The 13,191-nt window shown below is 50.6% G+C and overlaps 1 protein-coding gene across 1 annotated transcript in view; it reads left to right on the top strand.

Annotated features, from left to right (window-relative positions):
• The first annotated feature begins 1,818 nt into the window (after positions 1-1,818).
• The window catches only part of EPG5 (ectopic P-granules 5 autophagy tethering factor), a 160,672-nt gene continuing 149,299 nt past the window's right edge, over positions 1,819-13,191 (top strand). Inside the window, exon 1 of the mRNA XM_068252178.1 lies at positions 1,819-1,955. Within this exon, the coding sequence (XP_068108279.1) occupies positions 1,902-1,955 (54 nt within the window). The 5' untranslated portion in view covers positions 1,819-1,901. The remainder of the gene's footprint in view (positions 1,956-13,191) is intronic.

Raw genomic sequence — 13,191 nt, 5'->3', positions numbered from 1 at the left:
CTGTACATACTGTCACCAGGCTATCCCTCCCTCCACTGACCATTACCTCCCACCTGCCTGTACACACTGTCACCAGTCCTGTCACCAGGCTATCCCTCCCTCCACTGACCATTACCTCCCACCTGTCTGTACACAGTGTGACCAGTCCTGTCACCAGGCTACCCCTCCCTCCACTGACCATTACCTTCCACCTGCCTGTACACACTGTCACCAGGCTATCCCTCCCTCCACTGACCATTACCTTCCACCTGCCTGTACACACTGTCACCAGTCCTGTCACCAGGCTACCCCTCCCTCCACTGACCATTACCTCCCACCTGCCTGTACATACTGTGACCAGTCCTGTTACCAGGCTACCCCTCCCTCCACTGACCATTACCTCCCACCTGCCTGTACACACTGTCACCGGTCCTGTCACCAGGCTACCCCTCCCTCCACTGACCATTACCTTCCACCTGCCTGTACATACTGTCACCAGGTCCCCCTCCCTCCACTGACCATTACCTCCCACCTGCCTGTACACACTGTCACCGGTCCTGTCACCAGGCTACCCCTCCCTCCACTGACCATTACCTCCCACCTGCCTGTACATACTGTCACCAGGCTACCCCTCCCTACACTGACCATTACCTTCCACCTGCCTGTACACACTGTCACCAGGCTACCCCTCCCTCCACTGACCATTACCTCCCACCTGCCTGTACACACTGTCACCAGTCCTGTCACCAGGCTACCCCTCCCTCCACTGACCATTACCTCCCACCTACCTGTACACACTGTCACCAGTCCAGTCACCAGGCTACCCCTTCCTCCACTGACCATTACCTGCCACCTGCCTGTACACACTGTCACCAGTCCTGTCACCAGGCTACCCCTCCCTCCACTGACCATTACCTTCCACCTGCCTGTACACACTGTCACCAGGCTACCCCTTCCTCCACAGACCATTACCTCCCACCTGCCTGTACACACTGTCACCGGTCCTGTCACCAGGCTACCCCTCCCTCCACTGACCATTACCTCCCACCTACCTGTACACACTGTCACCAGTCCAGTCACCAGGCTACCCCTTCCTCCACTGACCATTACCTCCCACCTGCCTGTACACACTGTCACCAGTCCTGTCACCAGGCTACCCCTTCCTCCACTGACCATTACCTTTCACCTGCCTGTACACACTGTCACCAGGCTACCCCTCCCTCCACTGACCATTACCTTCCACCTGCCTGTACATACTGTCACCAGTCCTGTCACCAGGCTACCCCTCCCTCCACTGACCATTACCTCCCACCTGCCTGTACACACTGTCACCAGGCTACCCCTCCCTCCACTGACCACTACCTCCCACCTGCCTGTACACACTGTCACCAGTCCTGTCACCAGGCTACCCCTCCCTCCACTGACCATTACCTTCCACCTGCCTGTACATACTGTCACCAGGCTACCCCTCCCTCCACTGACCATTACCTACCACCTGCCTGTACATACTGTCACCAGGCTACCCCTCCCTCCACTGACCATTACCTCCCACCTGCCTGTACACACTGTCACCAGGCTACCCCTCCCTCCACTGACCATTACCTCCCACCTGCCTGTACACACTGTCACCAGTCAAAACTTCCTTCCTCCCTCCTGCTGCCCTGAGCTCTGCTCCTGTCACCAGCAGAGCCATAAATACGCTCAGAGTGGTGTGATCTCCCTCACACACCGCACAAACTCCCCACCTCCCGCTGCGCCTCCGTAGTGAATGGCCCTTGCAGCCGCCCGTACCCGGGATGACGTCATTCCGCGGCCTGTGATTGGCTGGCGTCTGACAGTCACGTGAGCGCTTAGGATTATGTCCGTGTTTGCTCGGCTCCTCCAGAGAGACGTCCGTGGCCCCTCCGCCAACCCCGCACAGCATGGCTGAGGCGGTGAGAGCGCGGAGACCCCGCAGCCGGGCGCGGCATGACAAGGTGAGACCACCCCCCCGCCTGACCTCCAATACCTGCCCGGGGCGGGGCCTCGCCCAGACCACCTGCCACTCAGCGCCCGGCCCCGCCCCCTACCTGCTGTCACTGGGGAGACCCCCCCACTCACCTGTGTATACTGTACTCCTCCTGTCACTGGGGAGATCCCCTCACCTGTGTATACTGTACCCCTCCTGTCACTGAGGAGACCCCCTCCCCCACTCACCTGTGTATACTGTACCCCTCCTGTCACTGGGGAGACCCCCTCAACCTGTGTATACTGTACCCCTCCTGTCACTGGGGAGACCCCCTCACCTGTGTATACTGTACCCCTCCTGTCACTGAGGACCCCCTCACCTGTGTATACTGTACCCCTCCTGTCACTGAGGACCCCCTCACCTGTGTATACTGTACTCCTCCTGTCACTGGGGAGACCCCCCTCACCTGTGTATACTGTACCTCTCCTGTCACTGGGGAGATCCCCTCACCTGTGTATACTGTACCCCTCCTGTCACTGAGGAGACCCCCCCCCCCTCACCTGTGTATACTGTACCCCTCCTGTCACTGAGACCCCCCTCACCTGTGTATACTGTACCCCTCCTGTCACTGAGGACCCCCTCACCTGTTTATACTGTACCTCTCCTGTCACTGGGGAGATCCCCTCACCTGTGTATACTGTACCCCTCTTGTCACTGAGGAGACCCCCCCCCTACACCTGTGTATACTGTACCCCTCCTGTCACTGAGACCCCCCTCACCTGTGTATACTGTACCCCTCCTGTCACTGAGGACCCCCTCACCTGTGTATACTGTACTCCTCCTGTCACTGGGGAGACCCCCCCTCACCTGTGTATACTGTACCTCTCCTGTCACTGGGGAGATCCCCTCACTTGTGTATACTGTACCCCTCCTGTCACTGGGGAGACCCCCCTCACCTGTGTATACTGTACTCTTCCTGTCACTGGGGAGACCCCCCCCTCACCTGTGTATACTGTACCCCTCCTGTCACTGAGGAGACAACCTTCCTCTCCTGTGTATTCTGTACCCCTCCTGTCACTGAGGTGACCCCCTGCACCTGTGTATACTGTACCTCTCCTGTCACTGGGGAGATCCCCTCACGTGTGTATACTGTATCCCTCCTGTCACTGGGGAGACCCCCTCCCCCGTGTATACTGTACCCCTCCTGTCACTGGGGAGACCCCCCTCACCTGTTTATACTGTACCCCTCCTGTCACTGGGGAGACTCCCTCACCTGTGTATACTGTACCCCTCCTGTCACTGGGGAGATCCCCTCACCTGTGTATACTGTACCCCTCCTGTCACTGGGGAGACCCCCTCCCCCTCACCTGTGTATACTGTACTCTTCCTGTCACTGGGGAGACCCCCCTCACCTGTGTATACTGTACCCCTCCTGTCACTGAGGAGACAACCTCCCTCTCCTGTGTATTCTGTACCCCTCCTGTCACTGAGGTGACCCCCCACACCTGTGTATACTGTACCCCTCCTGTCACTGTGGAAAACCCCTCACCTGTTTATACTGTACCCCTCCTGTCACTGAGGTGACCCCCCTCACCTGTTTATACTGTACCCCTCCTGTCACTGGGGAGACTCCCTCACCTGTGTATACTGTACCCCTCCTGTCACTGGGGAGATCCCCTCACCTGTGTATACTGTACCCCTCCTGTCACTGGGGAGACCCCCTCCCCCGTGTATACTGTACCTCTCCTGTCACTGGGGAGATCCCCTCACCTGTGTATACTGTATCCCTCCTGTCACTGGGGAGACCCCCTCCCCCTCACCTGTGTATACTGTACCCCTCCTGTCACTGGGGAGACCCCCCTCACCTGTGTATACTGTACCCCTCCTGTCACTGGGGAGATCCCCTCACCTGTGTATACTGTACCCCTCCTGTCACTGGGGAGACCCCCTCCCCCGTGTATACTGTACCTCTCCTGTCACTGGGGAGATCCCCTCACCTGTGTATACTGTATCCCTCCTGTCACTGGGGAGACCCCCTCCCCCTCACCTGTGTATACTGTACCCCTCCTGTCACTGGGGAGACCCCCCTCACCTGTGTATACTGTACCCCTCCTGTCACTGGGGAGACTCCCTCACCTGTGTATACTGTACCCCTCCTGTCACTGGGGAGATCCCCTCACCTGTGTATACTGTACCCCTCCTGTCACTGGGGAGACCCCCTCACCTGTGTATACTGTACCCCTCCTGTCACTGGGGAGACCCCCCTCACCTGTGTATACTGTACTCTTCCTGTCACTGGGGAGACCCCCCTCACCTGTGTATACTGTACCCCTCCTGTCACTGAGGAGACAACCTCCCTCTCCTGTGTATTCTGTACCCCTCCTGTCACTGAGGTGACCCCCCGCACCTGTGTATACTGTACCCCTCCTGTCACTGAGGAGACCCCCTCACCTGTGTATACTGTACCCCTCCTGTCACTTGGGAGACCCCCCTTCACCTGTATACTGTACCCCTCCTGTCACTGTGGAAAACCCCTCACCTGTTTATACTGTACCCCTCCTGTCACTGAGGTGACCCCCCGCACCTGTGTATACTGTACCCCTCCTGTCACTGAGGAGACCCCCTCACCTGTGTATACTGTACCCCTCCTGTCACTGGGGAGACCCCCCCTCACCTGTGTATACTGTACTCCTCCTGTCACTGAGGAGACAACCTCCCTCTCCTGTGTATTCTGTACCCCTCCTGTCACTGAGGTGACCCCCCGCACCTGTGTATACTGTACCCCTCCTGTCACTGAGGAGACCCCCTCACCTGTGTATACTGTACCCCTCCTGTCACTGGGGAGACCCCCCTTCACCTGTATACTGTACCCCTCCTGTCACTGAGGAGACCCCCTCACCTGTGTATACTGTACCCCTCCTGTCACTGGGGAGACCCCCCCCTCACCTGTGTATACTGTACCCCTCCTGTCACTGAGGAGACCCCTCACCTGTGTATACTGTACCCTCCTGTCACTGAGGAGACCCCCTCACCTGTGTATACTGTACCCCTCCTGTTACTGAGGAGACCCCCTCACCTGTGTATACTGTACCCCCCACCTGTGTATACTGTGCCCCACCTGTCACTGACGTCCCCCTCACCTGCGCATACTTTACCCCTCCTGTCACTGAGGAGACAACCTCCCTCTCCTGTGTATACTGTACCCCTCCTGTCACTGAGGAGACAACCTCCCTCTCCTGCGTATACTGTACCCCTCCTGTCACTGAGGAGACAACCTCCCTCTCCTGTGTATACTGTACCCCTCCTGTCACTGAGACAACCTCCCTCTCCTATGTATACTGTACCCCTCCTGTCACTGAGAAGACACAGAGGGTTATGCCAATTTTCAGTGCAGTCAGGCAATCCGGATTGTTTAAAAGGAAATACATTATGTCAGTTTCCATATCTTTCTTGTTTCAGATTTGTGTGGTAACTACATCATATGACAACAAGCTATAGAAATACCAGCCAGTCCAGGATGCTGCAATTTATTTTTATGCTGCAGTATTTCTTCATCATCTGCTTGTAAACAAAGGCCCAGAAGTCATGTTTTCTTGTTATGTGTGGAATGCAGACTGGTCCTGTTATCTGCATTGTGGGTATGACATCACATGACCGCTACACGTGTCTATCTGCAGTGACCTCACAAGCCGGTCCTGTGGATGATTAATGATGATGCCTGTAGTCTGTAATGAGACAAATGTGAGGCTACCTGAGGCCTGTGGTTATTGTTGACTATTGACACAAATGTGTAGCGGCCGTGTAATTAGCAGAATCTTTTAATCAATCTTTGAGAACCTGTGCACATTGGCTGCGTTGCATTTTTTTCAATTGCAAAGCCTTTTTAAATATAATGAAAATCATGATGAACTGTACACAGCGGTGCGATTTTAGAAAATTGCAATCACGGTGACTGCAGCGCTTTTTGAGCACTGCATTGGAAAAATTGCAAACAAAAACGCAATGTGATTGCATTTCCTATTTTTATAGGTCAAATCCTGGGAGACCTTGCAATTCTCTGTTGAAGGACTTTTAGCCAATCGCAAATGTTTTGAAAAACGCGACTCTAGCGCACAAACACAAGCATGTGATTTGAAAATGACAACACATTTGAATTTAAGATCGCGTTGCGATTGTGTTTGGCAATTTTCAGTGTGTACAGGCCCTGACATGTCCCGATATTCAGCAGATATTCAGCATGGTGTGAGGAAAGGAGTTGTTTGTTATTCAGTTGCTGTACAGCTTCTCCTGCATGTAAGGTTATGTCTGGAAACCTCGGCTCTTTACATATTCCTTCTAGAGATGAAAGCACACCTCAAGTGAGATATGGAGGCTGCTATATTTATTTCCTCTTAAACAATGTCTGACTGTCCTGCTGATCCTTTACCTCTAAGACCCTGAACATGCATGCAGAAGATCAGGTGTTTGACTGGGTTAGCTGCCTGCTTGTTTCAGGTGTGTGAAAGATCAGCAGGGCTGCCGGGCAATTTGTATTGTTTAAAAGGAAATAATATGGCATCCTCAATATCCCTCTCCCTTCAGGTGTCCTTTAAAGAGACTCCGTAACAAAAATTGCATCCTGTTTTTTATCATCCTACAAGTTCCAAAAGCTATTCTAATGTGTTCTGGCTAACTGCAGCACTTACTGCTATCACTGTCTCTGTAATAAATCAACTTATCTCTCTCTTGTCAGACTTGTCAGCCTGTGTCTGGAAGGCTGCCAAGTTCTTCAGTGTTGTGGTTCTGTGATGCATCTCCCCCTTCCAGGCCCCTCTCTGCACACTGCTGTGTGTAATTTAGATTAGTGCAGCTTCTCTCTGCTCTATTATCTTTTACAAGCTGGATAAATCCTCCTCTGAGCAGGCTGGGCTTTCACATACTGAGGAATTACATACAGGCAGAGCTGTCTGCACTCTGCAGGAAGAAAAAGCCTGACACTTCAGTGGAAGATAGCTGCAGGGGGAAAGAAACACACAAATGATCTCTTGAGATTCAAAAGGAATGCTGTATACAGCCTGCTTGTGTATGAATGTATTTTCTATGTGTGGACATACTGTACATAAACCTACTTCCTGTTTTGGTGGCCATTTTGTTTGTTTATAAACAAACTTTTTAAAACTGTTTTTAACCACTTTTAATGCGGCGAGGAGCGGCGAAATTGTGACAGAGGGTAATAGGAGATGTCCCCTAACGCACTGGTATGTTTACTTTTGTGCGATTTTAACAATACAGATTCTCTTTAACTACTTAAGGAACAAGCTAATTGAAATCTATGCCCTGTTTTGGTGGCCACCTGACTGGCAGGGCATAGATTTCAATTAGCGCACTGCTGCGCGCATCTGCCTTTCCCGTTTCTCCTGCCAATCCCGCCGCTTAATCCCCACCGTCTGACGCCGTAGCTCACTGGCTCTGTATGTCTCTATGAAGGCAGAGTCATGTGAGCCGGTCAGGAGCCGCTCCCATTGGCTTACATTGATAGACACGGTCAGGAGCCAATGAATGCGGCACCTGACTGGCTCACATGACTCTGCCGCCATAGATACGGCAGAGTGGGTGTCCCAGGATCCCGACGTGTGACGGGTATGTGCGGCGATTCGTTGGTATTCCTTCGGGACTCCGCTGTTTCTGTACCAGCGGTCTCTGGTCCTTCGCGTCAATCTGGGCTTACTGCGCATACGCGGGAGTTCCTCACACGCTCAGAAGACCCAGACTGAACCCGACTGAGCCAGTTATCGGGGCTGATCGCAGCTGAACGGCAGAGGATGGCGAGGGACATGTTTATGCTGCTGGAGGAAGCTGTGGGTGACTATCAAATCGCCTTCTTTTCAGATCTCTGGTTTACTTTAAAGGACAACCGAGGTGACATGTGACATGATGAGATAGACATGTGTATGTACAGTGCCTAGCACACAAATAACTAGGCTGTGTTCCTTTTTTTCTTTCTCTGCCTGAAAGAGTTAAAAATCAGGTATGCAAGTGACAGTTTCTGCCCGGGTCGGGACTGGGTCTGACTAGGTCAGACTACAGTATAACCCTCACTGATAAGTAACTACAGCTATAAAACACTTTCCTGTCAGTAAATGGCTTCTGAGAGCAGAAAAGAGATAAAAAGTGTCAATAAGTCATAGATTTGAGCTCTGGCATACTTCAATGAAGGTGTCATTGAGCAGAGACAATGAAACAGTAAACACTTAAAAACTAGATTTAAATATAAAATAAAACTGTGGGATATCTAAAAAAAAAAAAAAAAAAAAATTTTTTAGGAGAATGAGGATAGATACATTTTTTTTTTTTCCTCATCAGTTCATTTTCACCTCTGATATCCTTTAACCACCTTAGCGGTATGGACGAGCTCAGCTCGTCCATGACCGCCGCGGTGGATTGCTCAGGCCCTGGTGGGCCGATTTTGAATTATTATTTTTTTTTTTTTAAACATGCAGCTAGCACTTTGCTAGCTGCGTGTTGTAATCTATCATCGCTGCTTGCCGCCAATGCGCCGCTACCCGCCGTGTTACAGCCCCCCCCCCCGAGACCCCTTGCGCAGCCTGGCCAATCACCACCAGGCTGTGCTATGGGGTGGATCAGGACGCCATGACGTGGATGATGTCATCCTGATCGTCGCCATGGCGACGGGGGAAGCCAAACTGGAAATCCAGTTCTGAACGGGATTTCCTGTTTGCGCTGATCGCTGGAGGAGATCGGAAGGGGAGGGGGGATGCCGCTGCTCAGCGGCTATCATGTAGCTAGCGCTAGGCTAGCTACATGATTTAAAAAAAACTGCTGCGTCGCCACCCTGGCGATTTTTAATGGAACGCCAGGGTGGTTAAGGTGGCCATATATTAACCGATTGCAACCTAACGTGCCCAAAAGATAGATCCCTGTCTGATTGGAATCTGATCAGAGAGGTATCTGGCACACATTGCAGATACCTGAATTTCTATATTTAATTTTTTTTCTAATTGCGCTGTGGAAGATAGCTGATTGTGTTGTCCCCTTGTGGCTCCAGAAAGCCTCTGTATCTTGTAGAGCCCTCCCTCGCTGTCCTCTGCCGCTGCCCGGGACCCCCTTGACATCAGGGCCACGCTCCTCCTCTGGCATGGGTGCGGGCTCACCTGCGCAGTGACACGGAGCTACTCATGCACGCTACAGCTACACCAGTGCCTGAAGAGCAGCATGGCTCAATGTGACCTGACAAGCCCTTGTCGCTAATCTTCTGGGGGTCCACGCTCCGCGACGGGGGACTAGAGGACGGCATGGGAGGCCTCTATACAGGATCCAGAGGTTTCCCTCTTCTTAAAGAGAACCTGTAACAAAATTAAGTACCCCTGGGGGGTACTTCACCTCGGTAGGGGGACGCCTCAGGGTCCCAATGAGGCTTCCCCCTCCCCTGTAGCTGCAGGCAATCCAGCGCTGGCCCCCCTAAGTCTCTGGTAATCCTGGCTCTGCAAGCCTGTCAAGCTACATGTATTTACCTTCCCTGGCTCCAGCGGGGGCGCTGTTGCGGCTCTCAGCACGGCAGAAATAGACGATCTCTGTCGGGTCCGCTCTACTACGCAGCTGCAGGAGACTTGCGCCTGCACATTAGAGCGACCCAACAGCGATCGGCTATTTCCGACTATCTCCGAGCGGAGAGCCAATACTGCGCCTGCGCTGGGGCCGGGAAGGTAAATATTTACATCCCCGCCATTCGGAGGGGCATAGCGAGACCGTTGTGGGACACAGGAGGATTGGGGAAGCCTCGATAGGATCCAGGGGCTTCCCCTCCCAAAGGTGACTACCCCCCAGGGGAACTTTTTGTCGTTACAGATTTTCTTTAAGCAGATATTTACTTTGTTTTTTTATGGCTTGGGTACACTTTAAAGGACAACTGAAGTGAGAAGAATATGGAGGTTGCCATATTTATTTCCTTTTAAACTATACCAGTTGCCTGGCAGCCCTGCTGGTCTATTTGGCTGCAGTAGTGTCTGAATCGCACCAGACACAAGCATGCAGCTAATCTTGTCAGATCTGACAATAATATCAGACACCTGATATGCTGCATGCTTGTTTAGGGGCTATGGCTAATAGTTTTAGAGTCAGAGGGTCAACAAGACAGCCAGGTAACTGGTATTATAAAATAAAAATGGCAGCCTCCAAATCACTCTGGCTTCAGTTGTCCTTTAAGACCTGACTTGAGGTACTTGGCTGTTAACCAGAATGCTGCTGAAAATGGATTCCACTTCTGAACTCCACACTTTTATGTTCATCTAGACAGCATTTTCCGGGAATACTTGTGTTTTTTTTTTTTTTTTTTAATTACCGTTAACGGCCATATGTAAATATTATTTGTGCTTTAGATTCATCTATGAGTTCCCACCGAGGTGCTGTATGCCTGTATCTGCCCTGGGGGTAGCCGTCGGCTAGTGCTGGTCTCATGGCAGTCAGCACTTGTGCACAGCTGATTGTGTGATACAGAAAGCATGCCCAGGTCACATGTTCTTCCTGAGGATAGAAACAGGACTTCTCTCTTCCCAGAAGTTGTGTAACTTGTGTCATCTGTGCGTCTGCAGCTGCAGTTACTTCTGCAGGGTTGGCTATACCCAGCAACCTCAAAACACAAACTTCTCAGTAAAAAGAGCCACCAGGCAATGCTTTTCCAAAATGCTTTAACTATAATATTTATTATTATTATTATTCCTTATTTATATATCGCCGACATCTTCAGCAGTGTTGTATACAGTAGATTATCTTGTCGCTTAGCGGTCCCTCACGGGCTCACAATCTAGTCCCTGCCATAATCATATGTCTATGCATGTATTGTGTAGTGTATGTATCTTAGAGGGGGGAGTCATTTAACTTATCTGTATGTTTTTGTGATGTGGGAGGAAACCGGAGTATCCGGAGGAAACCCACACTGACACAGGGAGGACATACAAACTCTGTGCAGAAAGTGCTCTGGCTGGAATTAGAACCTGGGATTCAGCACTGCAGCGCTAACCACTACGCCACCGTGCTGCCCGCTTATGAGTACTTAATAATCTACAACTCGCCCGTAATTAATGTCAGGAACTCCACCACCCTCTTCAGCAACGCCCCTGTGGTATTTCTTTCAGGGTCTTCCAAAGCTCTGACCACCCCCAACGCAGGTGGGGGTGGTCAGAGCTTTGGAAGTCCCTGAAAAAAAAACGTTAGTGACTGTCTTCCTGAGGGAGGGGGCGGAGCTTCACCTGTCTAATGTATTGCGCACCATCGGTTGAGTTATTACCCTGATGCCGGGTACACACACAGGGCTTTAATTCACTAAACCGTGATAACTCAAATATCACACCTTATCAAAGTTACACACCTTATTAGAGTAGCATAGCGAGCGCTACGAACCCGCAGGGGCTCACGGCAGGACAAGTGCTGCTGCCAATTAGCAGGCATAAGTTCGTAGTGCTTGCTATGCTACTCTAAGGTGTGACAACTCTGATAAGGTGTGACATCTTTGATAAGGTTTAATATTTGAGTTATCACAGTTTAGTGAATCCAGCCCATAATATGTGTCGTTGGAATTATAACCTGAGGAGTTGGAGGATTTTTTTGTATAGATCCCATAGCCCTGGTTACACCGCACTGCAGTGCACCAGTGTGAACGCAGCCTCACCCTGATGTACTTTTTGAAATTTACCACAGGTAGCACATGTTCATTTACTGAGAGATCTAAAGCCAGAACAAAGTATACCTGGGAGGAGGAGAATTCCACATAGCTAAACAGCCTAGGCTAAGCATCACTGGAAGGGCGGGGCTACCAATATACAGCAATATATAGTGTAGATGTAGGAGCATACGAGAGGAATCGGCGCAGGAGACTTGTTCGCAGGTTACAGCATGTATGGCTTATCCTGCTCCTGTACAAATTCCCATCAATGTTAATTACTATTCCCCCTCCAGGCCGCCATGGATGGTGGGGAATGAAATCATTCGGCTTCCAGCAACTGCTGGAGGCCGAATTATTGTGTTTTATAAGCAACCTTGGCTCCGTCTTCTGACAGCACTGAATTTACTCACTGCTGCGCCCAAGTCTCCTGCGCTGGAATGAAAGTGTTCAGATCCAGGAAGGGTTTCTGATGCTGAAACCAGAATAACTTATGTAAAATTGGGTACCTGAATCATTTGCTGCATTCTGCTATAGATCACTACAGGTCCTCTTTAAATATTACTGTCATCAGAGGGGTTGCGTGTTCTGGATATTTCACTCACTTGTTATGAAGGAGAAAAGCTGTTTTCTTTGTAGCAGAGTAAATCTCCTGCCTCTTCAGAAACTCAAATCTGTTTGTTAGAGGAATGCAGGAGTGTAATTATGGCACTTACACCATCGCCATGGGAACAGCTTATAGAATAAACTTTTCTTCCCATGATGCTCTGGGCCTGATTGGTTGAGGTGGCCGTCATACTCTCAGAGCCTGCTTTATTTATATGTTACTCCCACTGGATGAACCCGGCACTGAAGGAAGGCAGATTCTTCATCAGTATACATTCTATTTGGGTTCCGATTGGAAGCCGAACTTATCAGACTGAAAATTCCATTGTGTAGCTTTGTGTCCATATTAAGACCTCTGTTGCCTGGCAACTTTACTTAATGGATCCCTTCCTCACCCATTGCATCTGTCGTGGGGGAAAATGTTTAAATTGGGTGTAAACACCTTCATTATGACAGCCACTATCTCCATTCTTAAAGAGAACCTGTACTGAGTAAAATTATTTAAAATAAACACATGAGGTAACTTCAAATGAACATTACATAGTTACCTTGCCATCAGTTCCTCTCAGAAGCTCACCATTTTCTTCGTACAGTGATCCCTTCCAGTTCTGACAACATTTTGTCAGAACTGAAATATATCAGTTGCTGTCAGTTATATATCAGTTGCTGTCAGTTACAGCTGAGAGGAGAACTGATGTGTCCATGTTTCCCTATGTCTCAAGTGGGCGATGTTACAGTTTAACTGTGTGCTGACCAGGAAGCTGTTATGGGGTAATGGCTATTTTCAAAATGGAGGACGGAGAATTCCATTGATCACAGTGGACAAACAGGACGCAGGAGAGGAAAAATAGATTGAGGAGTAGACTACACAGGAGGTAAGTATGACCTGTGTATGTGGATTTTGACTTTTAATTTCAGTTCAGGTATTCTTTAAAGAGGAACTGTAACCACGGACTGAACTTCATCCCAGTCAGTAACTGATACCCCCTTTCCCACAGGAAAC

This window comes from Hyperolius riggenbachi, chromosome 1 (assembly GCF_040937935.1).
Source record: "Hyperolius riggenbachi isolate aHypRig1 chromosome 1, aHypRig1.pri, whole genome shotgun sequence".
Classification (NCBI taxonomy): Eukaryota; Metazoa; Chordata; class Amphibia; order Anura; family Hyperoliidae; genus Hyperolius; species Hyperolius riggenbachi.
This window is presented reverse-complemented; position numbering and strand designations above follow the sequence as displayed.